Source organism: Xenopus laevis, chromosome 8L (assembly GCF_017654675.1).
Source record: "Xenopus laevis strain J_2021 chromosome 8L, Xenopus_laevis_v10.1, whole genome shotgun sequence".
Classification (NCBI taxonomy): Eukaryota; Metazoa; Chordata; class Amphibia; order Anura; family Pipidae; genus Xenopus; species Xenopus laevis.
This window is the reverse complement of record NC_054385.1, coordinates 64,029,616-64,045,543: the sequence shown is the minus strand read 5'-3', so window position 1 is coordinate 64,045,543 and position 15,928 is coordinate 64,029,616. Positions and strand designations below refer to the sequence as shown.

Here is a 15,928-nt window from a genome sequence, read left to right as displayed (position 1 = left end):
ATCAAGTACAAGGTACTGTTTTATTATTACAGAATTTTTTTTTTTTAAATTGGATTATTTGGATAAAATGGAGACCATTCTGTAATTCTGAACTTTCTGGAGAACAGGTTTCCGGATAACTGATCCCATACCTGTAAAACATTGGCATATGGTTTTCTGCCTGCAAACTGTCTCTAGAAAAACATTATCCAGATCCCAGCCAAAAAATGGCAGACTGCTCGTGTTTACTAAGCAATAACTGCCAGACACTTCTGACAGAAAGAGGCCTTGCATACATAAAAATACATGCAATAATACTGACAGCCATCCAGGTATCCAGTAAAGTAACATTCCCATTATAGTCATGAAAAACAATCTAAAAAAACCACAATCTTATTAAAATGATCACACCAAAACAATGAGCTTAGTTGTCTTTAATGTTCATTCCAAGCAATGGGAATTAGGAAGGAGGCAGGGCACAGGGAATTTCAGTATATGAAGCCTGTTGAATGACTGAGAATCTGCATCATGTTGAGGGCTGGTGGAACTGTGTGTATATAGCTATGAACTGTACAGCAGGCATGTGCTGATATATACAAGTCTGATATGGAAAACCATCAGAAAATGGCTATATGTGCATAGAATGATGGAGAGAGGGCATAGAAAGAGTACAACATGTACATAGAAACTAAAAGGTGCATTGTAAAAAATGTTATCTCTAGCAGCAGACATTTCTGAAAGGAAAATAAAAATTAAAAAAAAAAAACCCCTCACTATTAAGAGATACCCAACGAGTAAGTCTGCAGGAAGTAAAATAAACCCAGACAATTTTAGAACGGACCATCCTCCAACCCCTACCCTAGAAATAACAAATCTTGTAGGGAAGAAGCTTTCTGAAAAACACACCGTACAGAGGTTTTTAGATTTTGTTGGGTTAAAGCCCCAACATCTGTAGTCCAACCTTTGTGAGGGGGCTTTTAGCGCATAACAAGGATACAGCTATATGAAAATGTTGCAGTAAGAGCAATCTTGCTAGAATTCCAGAGGTATCCAAAACAGCAAACCAGCATGCACCCCTAATCTCTCCCCTACCCTCTGCTTTAAACACCGGGCCAGCCCAACGCGTTGTGAATATCTGCCCTACGTATTAACTCGAACAACTGATAAAATGCCAAATATCAACATTAAACAACACCTTAAAAAATCCTGTGCAATGTAATCGTTCTTTCAAATTAAAGCAAACATAAAATGACAATTGGTTAAAGCAACATGGACAGTCACCCCAAAAACTATTGATCTCACCAAAGGATAAAATTTATGGGTAAAGAACCCCCCATGTTTCCCTTCAAGGCATCCCAAAAAGCAGAACATTCACTGTTGCTTAGAAATCTTAATGAGGGGTCTCGAGATGATTATATAGACGTTCCACTTCCCAGTTTGTTAACACACAATCGCCTTCCCTATATCCCAAGAAGTGCAGTTATGATTATAGAATACCACTAAATCAGGGAGCAGAGTGAAAAGGCTATATTATACTGCATCAATAAAGCCCATTGATTAATCAGGACTCGCCTTGTCCACCGTCCTGTTATGACAAAGATTAATGCTCTGTCACACAGTTTGAAGTGTTTTTCCCATGCAAGTTAACTGGTAGTTGCAAAATGTTTTAGCTGTAGGATTACTTTAACCTCCATCATAGAGTTTAACTCTCTCGGGAGTGTCCAAAATCCTAAATGTCTCTAGGGCAATTAAGACTGGATACAGCATGCGATTCCTGTTAAGAGATGTCCTGTGGTGAATTGTCCATGGTGCTCTATTAAGCAGAATAATGACGGGTATTGCATAGGAGTGTCTCTCAAAATGAAAGGTAAAATCTCTGGCACTCTTTCTGGCATCAGTGAGCATTTCTAAATGAAAGCCAAAATGTATTCTGCAGAGACCTCTGTGCGGCAGTCTGTCTCTAGAGAGGCTTACTGCCTCAGTACCCCTGAATATGCATGTCTACCATCTTGAAAAGGAAGCAGTCTCTGAGGAAAGTTTATCAAGAAAAGTCAATCCAACATCTGCAAACAGTCTGGACAGCTGCGGTCTAGCATCTCCATCTGGAGGCTGTCTAGTGGAGTGTTCCAGAAGCAGTCTATGGGGGTGTAGCAGCAGTCTGTTGCTGGTTCCATCAGGATCTCAAGATAGCTGGTGTGGTGCCTCTAACATCTCCATCAGAAATGTGTCTATTGGAGTGTCTCCAATAAGTTTAAAAAAGAATAGATGTTCAAGACATTTCAGACCAATGGATCGCAGGGCTGGTAGACGCAGAAGTAACTTGGCAAACCTAAGAGAGAGTTAAAGAAAAATCTGTAAAGTAATCATCCATGGACAGAGACAGAAAGATAGAGCACACAGCAAAGTTTCAAAGCCGAAAAGCCAATATGGCTCTTTATCAAACGGAACAAACGTATTCACAAACACAAGCACACAAAGGACTTCTACTCAAGGTGATGAGAAAAAGTGCCTAGAGTTAAAAAATGGGAATGGTCTCATAGCTTTGCCTAATAACTACTCTTCCATTTATTTATCCCTTTTAATCTTTCTAGTAATCTCTTTAATCCCACCCATTTCCTCAATGTCATAATAAATGTACTTATCTCCTGCAGTTTCAAGTTAAGTATACCTTAATCTAACAATCGTCTTCTAAATCATTCCTCAAGCCAGTGTTGCCTCTAGACTCACCAACATGCTTCTTAGAAGTGCTGATCATAATGGACCTGTCCCCAGTAAATCCAGAACTCATGGAAAACTAGTCTGTGTCGATAACAGGAGGTACTACTGATTTGGCAAAGTAGGGTTTAGGTGATTAAATTAAAAAATATCTGTGTGTGTGTGTGGGGGGGGGGTGTCTATTATACGAAGGCTTGAATCATATTACTAACAGGAATCCAACTCAATATGTGATTGTTGTGACAACCTGCCATTCCCTTCTAACCAATAGAGACTTGCTCACTCCTTTATTCCCTATTCCATTGGTTGCATGCTCATATGCTTTCTTCTTCTGTTTCTAGTGTTACAGATGCATACTTTGCATGCAATACATTTCAAGGGCATGCTAATTCACTGGTGGTGCAAATAGGCTAGACCAGAACCAGCACTCCATTTTTAGGAAAAAAATGCACTTGCGTGGGGAACTCTCTATCCCTGCACTTACCTCTTACCTGGTCGTCTTATCTTGCCCTATAATGGACAAACATCTGCCTGTGCAGTTTAGTAACATTTCCCAGTTTTACTATATTGCTCAGGGGCAGGTCTAAGGCTAAGATTGACATGGCTGGGAAAGCTAGGTAAGATGGCAGAGCTGCAACAGAAAGTTTTCTCCATGAATTCTTCCATCCAAAATGCTCACCTTCCCTGCTGATCTGGATATTTCTGTTTACAGTAGGATTCCAAAGAAGCATATACTTTCTCCCGCAAAACTTCCACATCCCCTGGGTTAGATAAACCCTTGGCATCTGAAACAAAAGGACAAAATCACTGAAGAACCAGACAATGTTTTATTACATTTTATAAAACTTTAACAAACCATATGAAGAGATAGCATACATCTCAAATTGCAAATATAAAAACAATTATGAGGTCTTAAATCAGTTGTGATCACTGACTTCAGATGCACCATAAAATGAAATGCTATCGTTAATAACCTCAGTATAATTAAAAAATTGTGCATTTTAAATGTAGCCTGCATCTGAAGTACACACACGTTTTTGATATATTCACCTGTACAAAACAGTCACAACCATATGTTTGCCAACATAAAGACACCACCACCCACAACATACCTGGGTTAAACAATATGATTGCTCTGAGGCAGCCAAGTTCTGTTTTGTCCATGCGCATGTCTCTCATCTTTGATACCAACTCAGTTAGGACCCTGGAAAATAAATCAATGGAATATTACACCATGCCTCGTGAGAGCAAGAATGCAAACTGCCCTGCCCTGAACTTGTTATGCACCCCCCAGTGATTATCATCGCTCACATTATACCCTGGGTTGGAGCTACCGTTAGCAGAAAACTGCAGCAGCCCAGGGTACTCTTTTTTTAAGCAAAAAGCCAGCTTTTTAATCTTCTGCACATGCACACCCATTGCATAGAAGAAAGAAGCAGGAAGATCACTCTGTGGTGCTTGCTCTGTAATATCCATGGTGCGGTTTTCTGCCTAACATATGGCACCCTTAACTTCACCTTTAGAAACTTACATTTTATACTGCTTTATTGAAAGTTTACCCCAAAATAACCCACTAGTAGACCCAACTATTCCACTTCCTGTTGGCTTCTTTCTGAGGCCTTTGAGCGCCATTTGCTCTCTGCAGCCAAGCGGTAGCAAGATGTACTGGCAGCAAACAATTCCTTCATTTCCTGTGTGAAGGGAGTGCTGCAATTGGCTACCCACATCCTACTGTGCAAGGACTATTAGGACATGCCCACCACTGATTTGCAGCAGCAAATGTATCAAGAGGACATCTATGGGGAGCGTCAATAAACTGATTATAACTGCTTACCCCAGGCTGCCATCTTGCTTCTGGTTCTTTCCTGCATTCTGATCTGGGTGCGCATGAGCAGTGGAGTGAAAAATTAGAAGCAAAAACCTCTTCAAGCTTAACTCTACTGCACAGCTTAATCCTGGGCCAGGGCCACAGAGCAGGAAGAAAACATGGAAGTAGATCACTACATGCTACTACTAGGGATGCACGAATCCACTATTTTGGATATTGGCCGAACCCCCTTTGAGAAAGATTTGGCTAAATACTGAACCAAATAATAATTTGCATATGCAAATTAGGGGTGGGAAGGGGAAAAACAAAAAGTCGTGTGATTACCCTCCCCGTCCAAATTAGGATTTGGTACGGCCGGGCAGAAGGATTCTGCTGAATCCTGCGGAAAAAGGTTGAATCCCGAAATGAATCCTGGATTCGGTGCATTCTTAGCTACTACAGAAGTAACCTGTGTCATTTCCATTTATAGTGAGTAAAAGCACTGGTTAAAGGTCTTAGCTAACCAAATTATAAGCATTAAGGAATGCCTAACTTTGGCACACCCCTGTGATTATACCATCAATGTACACTTCTCATATGCATGATTGTTCTCCAGGCTAGCTCTCCTTGCTCATTCAGCTCAGCAGGGGAGATGAATGCTTGGATATTTTGTTAAACAAAAGCACGAGTGTTGCATGTTGCCCACCTCTGGGCCGCTTATTTATTCCCTTTTCTGGAAAACATATGGAGGTTATACATCTAGTACCTGTCAAATATGGCCCCCACGCCTGCACTGTGTGCACTATTCCTATGAACATGAAGACCAGTGGCAAGTAAGATTCCATCTTTAACAGAGATTGAGCGATGAGAAAAAGAAGCTATAAGAAGCTCATTCCATCCTGAGGCAAAAATAAAAAAAGAGGTTAGGTTTGAGAAGGGAAATGCACATCATAAATATGTGTTTGTGTATTCTTACCAGCCCTTAGCAGAATGACCTGATCATCCAAAGCCAGCTCAGAGAAGTGAGGGATCCTTTTGGCCCATTCAACAAGAGTAAAGAGCTGTTTGTCAGCAGCCTGGCATATATTAGTGACTGGATCACTCGGCTGCAGACAAAAATCAGGATGTTAGAAAACAATGATGCAAATCCTAATCTTCTGCTAATCAACTTTGCTATAGGTCAGTTAAAGTATGGCACGAGAGCATGCCCTTTCTGCATGTAATCAAAATTTAGCTTTATGAAAGTTTGAGATGTTTTGGCGTTTATGTATTTTTATATAGCATATAAAATTAGACTGTTTTTGGGTTGTGTTAAAAATAATTTATAATAAATCACAGTCATAATGCAATGACTATGATTGGCCTTGCAAGAAAAAGCAAGGGGTAAAAACTGCCCTTGGGTGAGTGTTCAAGTCTCGCCAGCAAATATCTAACACTACCTTATAGGTTACTATGCTTCTCTGACATAATCAGTAGAAAATACATGTTTAAATAACTTGAAAACCAAAAAATCTTTTTGGTGAAGGATCACTTTAAACATTTGGTAATCAGCCCATGCCCAGACAAACAAGGAGAGGGTACTACTGTAGCACACACATGAAATTAGCAGAGTAAAAGCTGCTATAATCAAGCAGGAAAAAAAAAAAAAAAAGAAAGTTTGTAGATATGTATTTTTTTCATAGGTCCACAGAATAATTAGTCGTTTGAGGAAAAAAAATGGTAAAGACAAAATTTAAACATAATTGTCAGATCGGTATGCATACCTACACCAAAAATCTTAACAATAGAAAACAACCCCTTGAGCTGGTTTTACATGCTCAGATTTGGTTGGGCAGATTGGGAGATTTAGACCATTTTGGCATGTATGACCAGTTATGCTGCCCCCAGACTTCTAAAAATGGTGGAACACAGGATTAAACAGTAGAATGCCGCTCCTGATAAATGTAGTGTGATCAAGGTTATTAAAAGATTATTGTGTATTACTGTAATATATTGGACAAATAGTAAGTGTGCAGAAAATGAATACATATCAGTGAGAAAATGTGTCATGTGATCCTTATGATGGCAATGGAAAAATAACATGAGCTTTATTGTATACAGTAGAACCCCCTCAGGGGACCAGAAAAAATTGTGTAAAATCCAGGAAAATGTAAAATGAGGGAAATGTATTATACATAGCATATAGGTGTAAAATGAGGGGAAACTTAAAATCAAGCGATGTAAAATTGAGGTTCACTGTATGTGCAGTTTTTATTATATCGCACAAATACCTTATAGCTTTGATACCCAACCAATGACTTGTGAGCAAGAAGTTGTTCACCAATCCCTTGGATGTTGTGCTCAGTGGTCTCAAAGCAGGTGCTTATTTTTTTTTTTTTTTTTTTTAATAACTGACTTGAAGGCAAGTTTTAGTTTCATGAAAACCAGGTGTACTGCCAAACAGTCCTGTAGGCTGCCAGTCCACAGAGGGGCTTCCAAGCAGCCAATCACAGCTCATTTTTGGCACCCCCAAATATGAACTTTTTGCATGCTTATGTTTCTCTCCAACTCTTTTTACATTTGAATGTGTCTCATGGGTAAAAAAAATTAAAAAAAAAAAAATTAATAAAAAAAAAAGTTATGAATCCTGCCTTACAGAAATCATCATAATCTATGCAAATTAGGGGCAGGAAGGGAAATTACGTGACTTTTCGTCACAAAACAAGGAAGAACATTTTTTTCCCTTTTTCCTTTCCCATCCCTAATTTGCATATGCAAATTAGAATTTCGATTCAGCCAAATTATATCATGAGCCATTTAATCCGCCTGCATATTTTGGAGGGTGGTAGGACACCTGAGTTGGATAATAGGCCTGCTCACACACCCTGGCCTTCAATTCTCGATGCCTGGTGCTCGGTGTTGAAGGGATCGGCACCCTCCCAATTAATCTCAGAGAAAAGTACACTGTCACTCGCGGCAATTCAAGCAGGGAGGACTTGCGTATTTATTCACAGGAATGCAACGTTTCAGGGCTATACCCCCAAAGGGGTATAGCCCTGAAAGGTTGCATTCCTAGGCTAAAGATTTCAGCTTTTATAGAAATGGGATGGACATTCACCCATCAACTCATCCAGGATATGGTTTGTTCCAATCTGTCCATCAACTGTGATCTGGTGGAGTGTGGCAGTTTTAGGAAGAGGACATATTTCAGCCATGAGTGCAGAAGATATCAAGGGTCATTTACCAATGACTCAGACACTAGTAATAGAGCACTAACGAGCAAAGAATTATGCCACTTAATGCTCATTCCCCAAATATTTGCATCTAGGTTTTTTCTACACTCGGAACCTCACATCGGAATAAATCAGGGGCAAAGTGCATTGCTGTAGGTTCAAGGCAGCATTGTCTAACTACCTGCCATAGGGCAGCTTGAATGAATTGCGTTACATTTCCCCCCCCCCCACTTGCCAGTCCAGCATGAATACAGCATTGCCAAAACACATGACAGCCTGTGTTTTGTATAGTTTTCACCCAGTCCCATGCATGCCGAGGCTATCGTCGCCCCACCCCCTTCCCCGTTTCTTTCCGCATTCTTCCCCTTAGTGCCCCGCCCCCGCTACTTCCTTCACATTCTGCACCACTCTTGTGCGGGATATGCAAATCTCCTGTGCATGTTCAGTGCTCATAACCAGGTGGCTGGGCATCTGCCTTTAATACATACTGTTCAATGAGGAATCAAGAGAATGTTGCAATTTTTGTTGCATCTAGGGTAAACCATGAAACATTCATTTCAAGCATTTTTCTTTCAGAATCAGGTTACTACTATCATTATTGATTACTTACTGATCCGCCTCCCTCAAGGCTCTGGTCACTTTTCTGTTCTACTGCTAGTTCTGCTTCCAATATTTTCTCCACGGGCATCTCCTCATTTATTGCTCCACTTAACTCTGCTTCTCCATCACGCTCCTTTCCCCGCTGACGCTCCTCTTGTACCGCTGGGGAAAATATTGTAGGTGAAAAACAATTACTTTTAAATTCTGTTAAAACCTCTGGATCATTTTTTTTTTTTTTTTTAACTATATTGACCCCCTGGCCTCACCTCAAGGCAAAACATTTAATAGGTAATGAAGATTTGAAAGTTTTGTTCAAAACCATCTCTTGGACTCAATTGATCAGCGACCCAAATGTGTACACTGGTAGGTGGCCACTCCATAGGCATTCACATAGAACAATCCTCAGGTGCCCATAAGTGACACAAACAAGGATGGTGGCTGTGACAACATTGCCAAGTTCTGAATTATTTTATTTATACACAAGCAGAAGTAATTTTTTCAAATTTCCAATAATGCAGTTCAGGAGGGGATGGGGAAGGCATTGTAATGGGGTCAATAACAAAAGTGACCAGAGGTTTTACATTTATTTTAACACACTGCCAGGTTACACTTTAGAAAAAAAGCTTTGCCTTGCAAAATATCTGAACCACAAACATAAAGGGTTGAAGGGGAACCTGTCACCCAAACATTAAAAGCTGTATAATAAAAATAATTTTCACGTTAAACGTGAAACAGAAATTCTTTTTTTTTTATTATTAACACATCCAAAAATGTTATAAACTCGTTTAACAGTATCAGCTGTCAATCATATATTGTTGGCCCCTCCTCTATGCCTTAGGCATAGAGGCGGGGCAGGCAATTACTTTCACTTTCCATTCTGCACTTACTAGATGTCACTGCACTCCACACATTCCCCCTTCATCTAATTGTATAGCCAGTGCATGGGGTGCCCCATTCTGGTGCATAAATAAGATTTAGGCATGCAACAAAGCTTTCCTTTTAACAAAATGGCTGCTGCCTGCTTGCTGGGATTGTGAAAAAAAATATATATATTAAATTAATTTATATAGTTTAAGTAAAGTTTACTTCGCTTGACTAACATCAAAAAATAATTTTGGAATGATTTCTTAAACTGACCATACATATGGAGATCCACTCGTTCGGCGACGTCGCCAAACGAGCGGATCTCTCCCCGATATGCCCACCTTGAGGTGGGCGATATTGGGCTGCTATGATTGTTGGACCCTACGAGAAGAATATGGGCGTTTGGATCGAGGGCCGCATCAACGAACCGATACGGTCCTCAATCTGACAGGATTTTTAAACACGCCCAGTCAACATCTGGCTGAATTTTGGCCAGATAAAGATCGGAGAAGCCCGTCTGAGGCCCAATAAGCTGCCGACAATCTGCCCGCGTATGGTGGCCTTTAGGGTGACAGATCCCCTTTAAGTATACAACTATTTGCAAAATCAGAGGACCTACACAATTCTCTCATGATTTACCCTTTCATATCATCAGTGGGGTAATTTGCGTGTGGATGACTACGTTCATTTTGCTTTTCTGAGAACCATATTTTGTTTTAATTACCAATACAGGTATAGGATCCGTTATTCGGAAACCAGTTATCCAGAAAGCTCAGACTTACAGAAATGCTGTCTCCCATATACTCCATTTTATCCAAATCGAAATTTTAAAAACGTATTTCCATTTTCTCTGTAATAATAAAACAGTACCTCTTACTTGAGCCAAACTAAGATGTAATTAATTCTTACTGGAAGCAAAACTAGCCCATTGAGTTTATTTAATGTTTACATGATTTTCTAGTAGCATAAAGGTATGAAGATCCAAATTACGGAAAGATCCATTATCTGAAAACCCCCAGTTCCCGAGCATTTTGGATAACAGGCACCATAGCTCTATAATGAAGTTTGTAACTAGAGCGTCACCTGCTGGTCCTATAACTGTACAGTCAGAGAGATATAACTTCAGAAGGAAAAACAGAGAATTGTTCTGATGTTGCTATTCTGACAAAGGAGACGGGAAAGGGCATCGGAGGCTTCTGATTTTTTTTCTGAGCAGAGCAACATCAGATCACTCCCCTGTCTTCCTTTAGAACATATGTCTCTCCTACTGTACAATCAGAAGAAATGGGCAGCAGGTGGCACAGAATGACAGTTAATAAAAATGTAATTACCGTACTCGTAAACACAAAAAAATGTAATGCAAATCACAGAAGTGCTTTAAAAACCACCAAGCAATTTTATATTAAAAATTTACATTTTTAAGGTTACATTTTTAACAGCCTATAGAAAGAACTTGATGACTGTAGTATGGTTTCACAGTGGGAGCAAATTATTTGTGATAGTATTTTATGAAAATTTTTAATCTCTGTCAATTTACTCTGATATTCCACTAACTGTATTTTTATCCATTAATGATAACCCTGCAAGAAGAATTCACATATGAACCAAACTATGATGCCAAGCTATTATGTCGACTATCATCTTGCACAGATCATAAGCAGTGAAAAGGGATAGTTTAAAATATGCAACACATAATGTAAACTACTATGATATAGAAGGATAATGGAAGTTACAAAGTTTCATTAACATATAAAGGCCTGAGGCTTTAGGTCTCCAACGTAAATTCTAATATAATAGCAGGTACATTCAATTTTATACATGTGCATGGAGTATGGGTGCAAAGGTCTAAAGAAGTAGGAAGTCTGAGAGATATCCATGCTATATATATATAACAGCATTCCAGTCAATCAATGGTGTGCATGTTATCTAGGCTGAGGAATGTATAATGGACCAATAAAGAGCAAGTTTTGAATCCAGACTGCAGTCATTTTACAATTAAAACAATGCACGTATTTCATATGAATGCCAGTTAGAGACAGAAATGTCCAGGTCACCTGGAAAGCACAAAAAGCTTAACAGTGTGACCAGGAATATAGAAAATAATGCAACATATTAAGCACTGCCCTCTCATGCCTACTCTTAAACTGCACCACATTTGTATACAGTCATCACATACATATATAAAATAACAGCAAATTAGCATAGAATTCAGATATGTTTGTACTGGTGCTCTTGTTGATTGACATCTGGTTCACCTATTGAAAAGTTATACTGTTTCAAAGGACTATTCAATTTTCTGACATGTTCAACATTTTTTACAGTTATCTGCAAACATTACCATTAATATAAGTTATAAATTTTTCTGAAAGTCAAAAAAACAACTGCAATGCATTATTATGACTTTAGATAATCTCTATATAGCTGAACAAGCAGCTACTGTAACTTGCAAACAGAAATTGGTTTACACAGGTTTTAGCAGAAATGCAAGTGAGCCTCAAAAATGAGGGGGGGTCTTAGTTGGATAAATGCTGGCCTATATGAAGAGAAGCTGAACTGTGAGTGATATTTGTCCTTAAATTTGTCATGCTTGGATATTAGAGAACGACTAATATAAATACTTAATAGTGTACATAAACAATAACTTATAAATAATAAAGTATAAGTAATAAATGCATACCTTCTCTCTTCATCCCAGTAGCAAGGCATTTCTGATATCTGCAATACTGACAGCGGTTTCTCTGCCTCTTATCTACAATACAATCTTTGCTGTCTCTACATGTGTAGGTCAGGTCCTTACGAATTGTACGTTTGAAGAATCCTTTACATCCCTCACAGCTGTAAACTCCATAATGCTTGCCTAAAAAGAAAAAAAAAAAAAAGCACAAAGATTGTAAGCTTTTTACTTTAATTAATCCTCTCTCCCCTCAATAACCTTCAACAATTAACAAACCCTTGCATGTGGACCATGCAATTTAACCAATTAAGATATAATTGATTGGTAGTCCATTTGCTTTAAAGAGAAAAGCAGTTATGTGATTCCAACATAACTGCTTGAGGAGTGAGATTGAAGCTCTCCCCGTGATAGACGTTAATGAGGAAATACGCAAAATCTCGCAAGACTGCGGACATCATACGCAGAAGTGTTAAATTGCCAACATCCGTGTAATGAGACATACTGCCTTGACAAAGCTGAAAGCGAAACGTGCGTTGGCCAATCAATCGTTATTAGAGCTACAGAATTTTATCGATTTCTTTTAATCTTATATTGTAGCAGTCCACTTTTTTAAAACTACTCGGCACTGAGAGGTTTTCTGAATCACGATCCCTATTTACCTGGGGGTGCCCTTAGGGCATTACATTAATCACTCCGGAACTCTGAACAGCATTGAATTCAACATCTTATTCTTCTATTTTCTAAACATTCTTAAAGGTACTTGGATTTGTGGTCTTGTAGAAAGTTTAGTTCTTCCTAAGAGATAGTACAAGGTAACCAATGTGACCATAGTCCGGGATACTTTAACATCTTTGCCTCTGTGGTGTCCCTCAGTTAGAAAAAAATGTAGTTTGTTTTCTTTGGGACAACGCCACCTTCTATTATTTACTTTAATTTAACTTTATTTCAATGAATTCAAGCAAGAGTTTTAATTAATTAATTTTTTCGGTATCAATTCACCTTGTAGCAATAATTTATTAATTTCTACCATTCGATAATTATACATTTTTAGAATTGATCACAAGAATAATGGCACTTTATATATATGTGAGAGATATTGTTGAATAGGTCAATCCCCTCTTTCTATAAGCACTTTCTTTTCAAATAGGAAGAGTTTTTAATTTAAGTGTTCTTGGAAGTATTAAGTTTATATTGGTTAAGAGATATACTGTAATTGGGTCATCAATACCAGTAAATTGATTATTGGGGTTAAAATGTCATTATTCATAAGCACTGTGCACTTTCTTTAAAATGATTCATGAATGAAATAATAACACATCACAAGTAATTAGATATTTAGTGGTTATTAAATTACATTGATTAGGAATATTTAATGAATATAGGTATAGCAGCCCAATGGCACCAAATAAATGCTAGTTCTGTAGATTACCATCCAATCCTCTTTCTAGTGATGTCTTTCCCATTATCAATCTGGCCCAGTGTATTGATAAAACCTCACAGGGTTTGCATTTGTGTAAACAACTGCACACTGGGCAGTGAGACAGGACAAAAAAAAAAACAGAGCTAAAACTCTTTAAAAAAAAAAGACACCTATTAAAAACTTCCCTCAAACTTCCCAACAGATGGCTATTTATGTTACATGATACAATTCAGTTCTTCCTTTATCTTACCTGAAGAGCGGTCCCCACAGATTGCACACAGCCTCTTTCCACTGACTGCCCCTCCATTGGGATGACTTGGCATACTCCTCATCCCAAGTGGAGGCTTCACGTCCTCAGAGGAACTAACAGAATGTAGGCCAGACAGATTCACAGTGGAATTAATCTGTAAGAATATAAATATATACACAAATAAAATAAGATATGCCTGCATAAATATACATTTTAAAAAGTTTGTAGAATATATCCATAATGAAAAATACTAGGGACTGTGGAAGTAATACTGTATATGTAATCTTATACATACATAAGGTTATAGATAAGGGACACATTTGATAAAGTGGTTTGACCCCAAAACATGGTGTGTAGAATGACACAATAAAGGCACATATGCAAGGAATGATGTCCTGCAGTTAGGCCTTTTGTTCCTATCAGTTTTGATTGTTACATATATATTATCCTGGCAGTTGGGGGATAAAGGAACTTCAACTTCAAGGCTCTGTATGATTTAAAGTAAGGCATAAACAATCTGTTGTGAATTAGATAAGGGACAGGAATGAGCAATAAGATAAGAGATTGTGCCTATAAGGGCAGTGACACACTGAGATTTGTTGTCCACAATAAAAATTCACTACCATGGACAACAAATCTACCCTTAAATGCCTTGCCGCTCATTGCCATTGCTGCAAATAAATTATATTGTTCGCTGCAGCTAATACAATTTACTTTTGGTAATTACAAGATTAGTGAATGGCAAGGCATTTTCGGAAGATCTTTAACTCTCCCCATGTGTCAATGCCGCTTACGATTTGTTGCCCACAACGGAGTGTTATAGCAGAGACAATTCTCAGTATAGTTTATGGCAGGGTATTTTCAGATGTTTTGTAGCTATGACAAATTGCTGGTGACAAGTAGCACTGTGTGTTATTGCCCTAAAGTAAATACAAACCAGAAAATATAAAACTGACTCCTATTACCTCTTCATACTGATCAATAAAAGGCACCCTACTGTACGCACACAGAGCGGTGGCAGGCAGAACTCAGAACCAAAATGCAGAACTCGGTGCCAGACGGAGTGTTTTACTTTCAATAGTATTAGGGGTAGTGACAGGCAAACAGAGACGTTTACTCCACCACAGCTTTCTGCTAGATAGAGGAAGAGGACAAAATGTCCTATATGTCACTTGCCTTCCAGAGGAAGATCTGCACAGTTTTGTGGAAAAAACAAAATTACCTGAGGACTGCTGACAGGTCCATAGCCAATTGAAGGAGTTCCAGGAATGCCAGGAGACCCAACAGAACAATTGATAACAGGAAAAGGAGACCCAATGCTACCAAGTGGGGAGTTGACAGATGAGGTCATCGCAGATCCAACCATGGAAGGATGTAAAGGGGCAGAACGGGGTGGAGGGGTGTCACTAAAGGAACGTCCTAAAGGGGGGCTGAGAGATGATGTGTCTGGGCTCTGGCATACTGTGAAGAAACAGAGAAGAGTACATGTCATTCTGTAAAAATGTCCCACTTACATAATGTTCATGTCATGCACTAATATTAGCGTGAATATCCCATTTTTACACATTCACACCAGCTCTCAGACAGGCTGAACAAAAATAAAAAAAAAACATACAGCTTCCAATCTTGCTACCTGGTTGGCTAACTTGGCCAGTCTGGTTGCTGTGACCTCAAAATAACAATATTTCCTACTTGAGTCAGCAGGAACTTCAACTCCAAGTATCACAGAAGCACTATTACAGTTTATACTACAGATATGCAGCAACAGAACTCGTCCATATCTTAAAATATATAATAAACAGGAAGTGTATCAGTTATGCTAAAGCCATGTCAGTAAAACTATATATACAGAAATACAGTGTGAACACAATTGTTTTGATATAACACTATATATATATATTACACACACAATAGCAATTAGAGGAAATGGTTCAAGAAACTATAGAGAATATTTGACGACTCTATACAATTATACACAAACTAAAGCTAAATGCTGCAACACACCTCCCCACTCACCCCGACTGTCTCCCATCCCGTTGAGGCCTCGGTGTGCCCTCCTCATGTGTGTATTACAGTACAGGCACTCCCTGTCGCTATATACAGTAAACGTATATAAATACCCACTGAGTCCTCAAGTCATTATGCTAACGTAGTAGCATTATAACGATGCACCAGCAGCAAACACGAAATTTCCGGGATTTTTTACGGTTACCTCGCACCGGACCCGCAGCTTCCAGCCCTCCCAATGGCCCCCGCGGCCCCAGTACCTTTCTGAAACGGAAATACCATCATCTTTGTACACCCGGAAGTTGTCCCTGATTTATTTCTAGGAGGGGCTTCAGTTTATGGTTTGGCTTTAACAAGTTACTGCTAAAGACGTCTGGAGAGGTTGGCTGTGGTAGCTAGT

At 38.9% G+C, this 15,928-nt stretch overlaps 1 protein-coding gene across 6 annotated transcripts; it reads right to left on the bottom strand.

Moving 5' to 3' along the window:
• Nucleotides 1-398: 398 nt before the first annotated feature.
• On the bottom strand, nt 399-15,927 carry rxrb.L (retinoid X receptor beta L homeolog). 6 transcript variants are annotated; one of them, XM_018228677.2, is made up of 10 exons: nt 15,789-15,927; nt 14,744-14,982; nt 13,522-13,675; nt 11,855-12,034; nt 8,324-8,475; nt 5,478-5,607; nt 5,268-5,400; nt 3,807-3,898; nt 3,374-3,479; nt 399-2,308 (listed from the first exon to the last, which is right to left on the bottom strand). In XM_018228677.2, exons 1-10 carry the CDS (start codon nt 15,811-15,813, stop codon nt 2,161-2,163), a joined length of 1,359 nt encoding a protein of 452 aa, XP_018084166.1. In that variant the 5' UTR covers nt 15,814-15,927; the 3' UTR covers nt 399-2,160.
• Between the last annotated feature and the right edge of the window lies 1 nt (nt 15,928).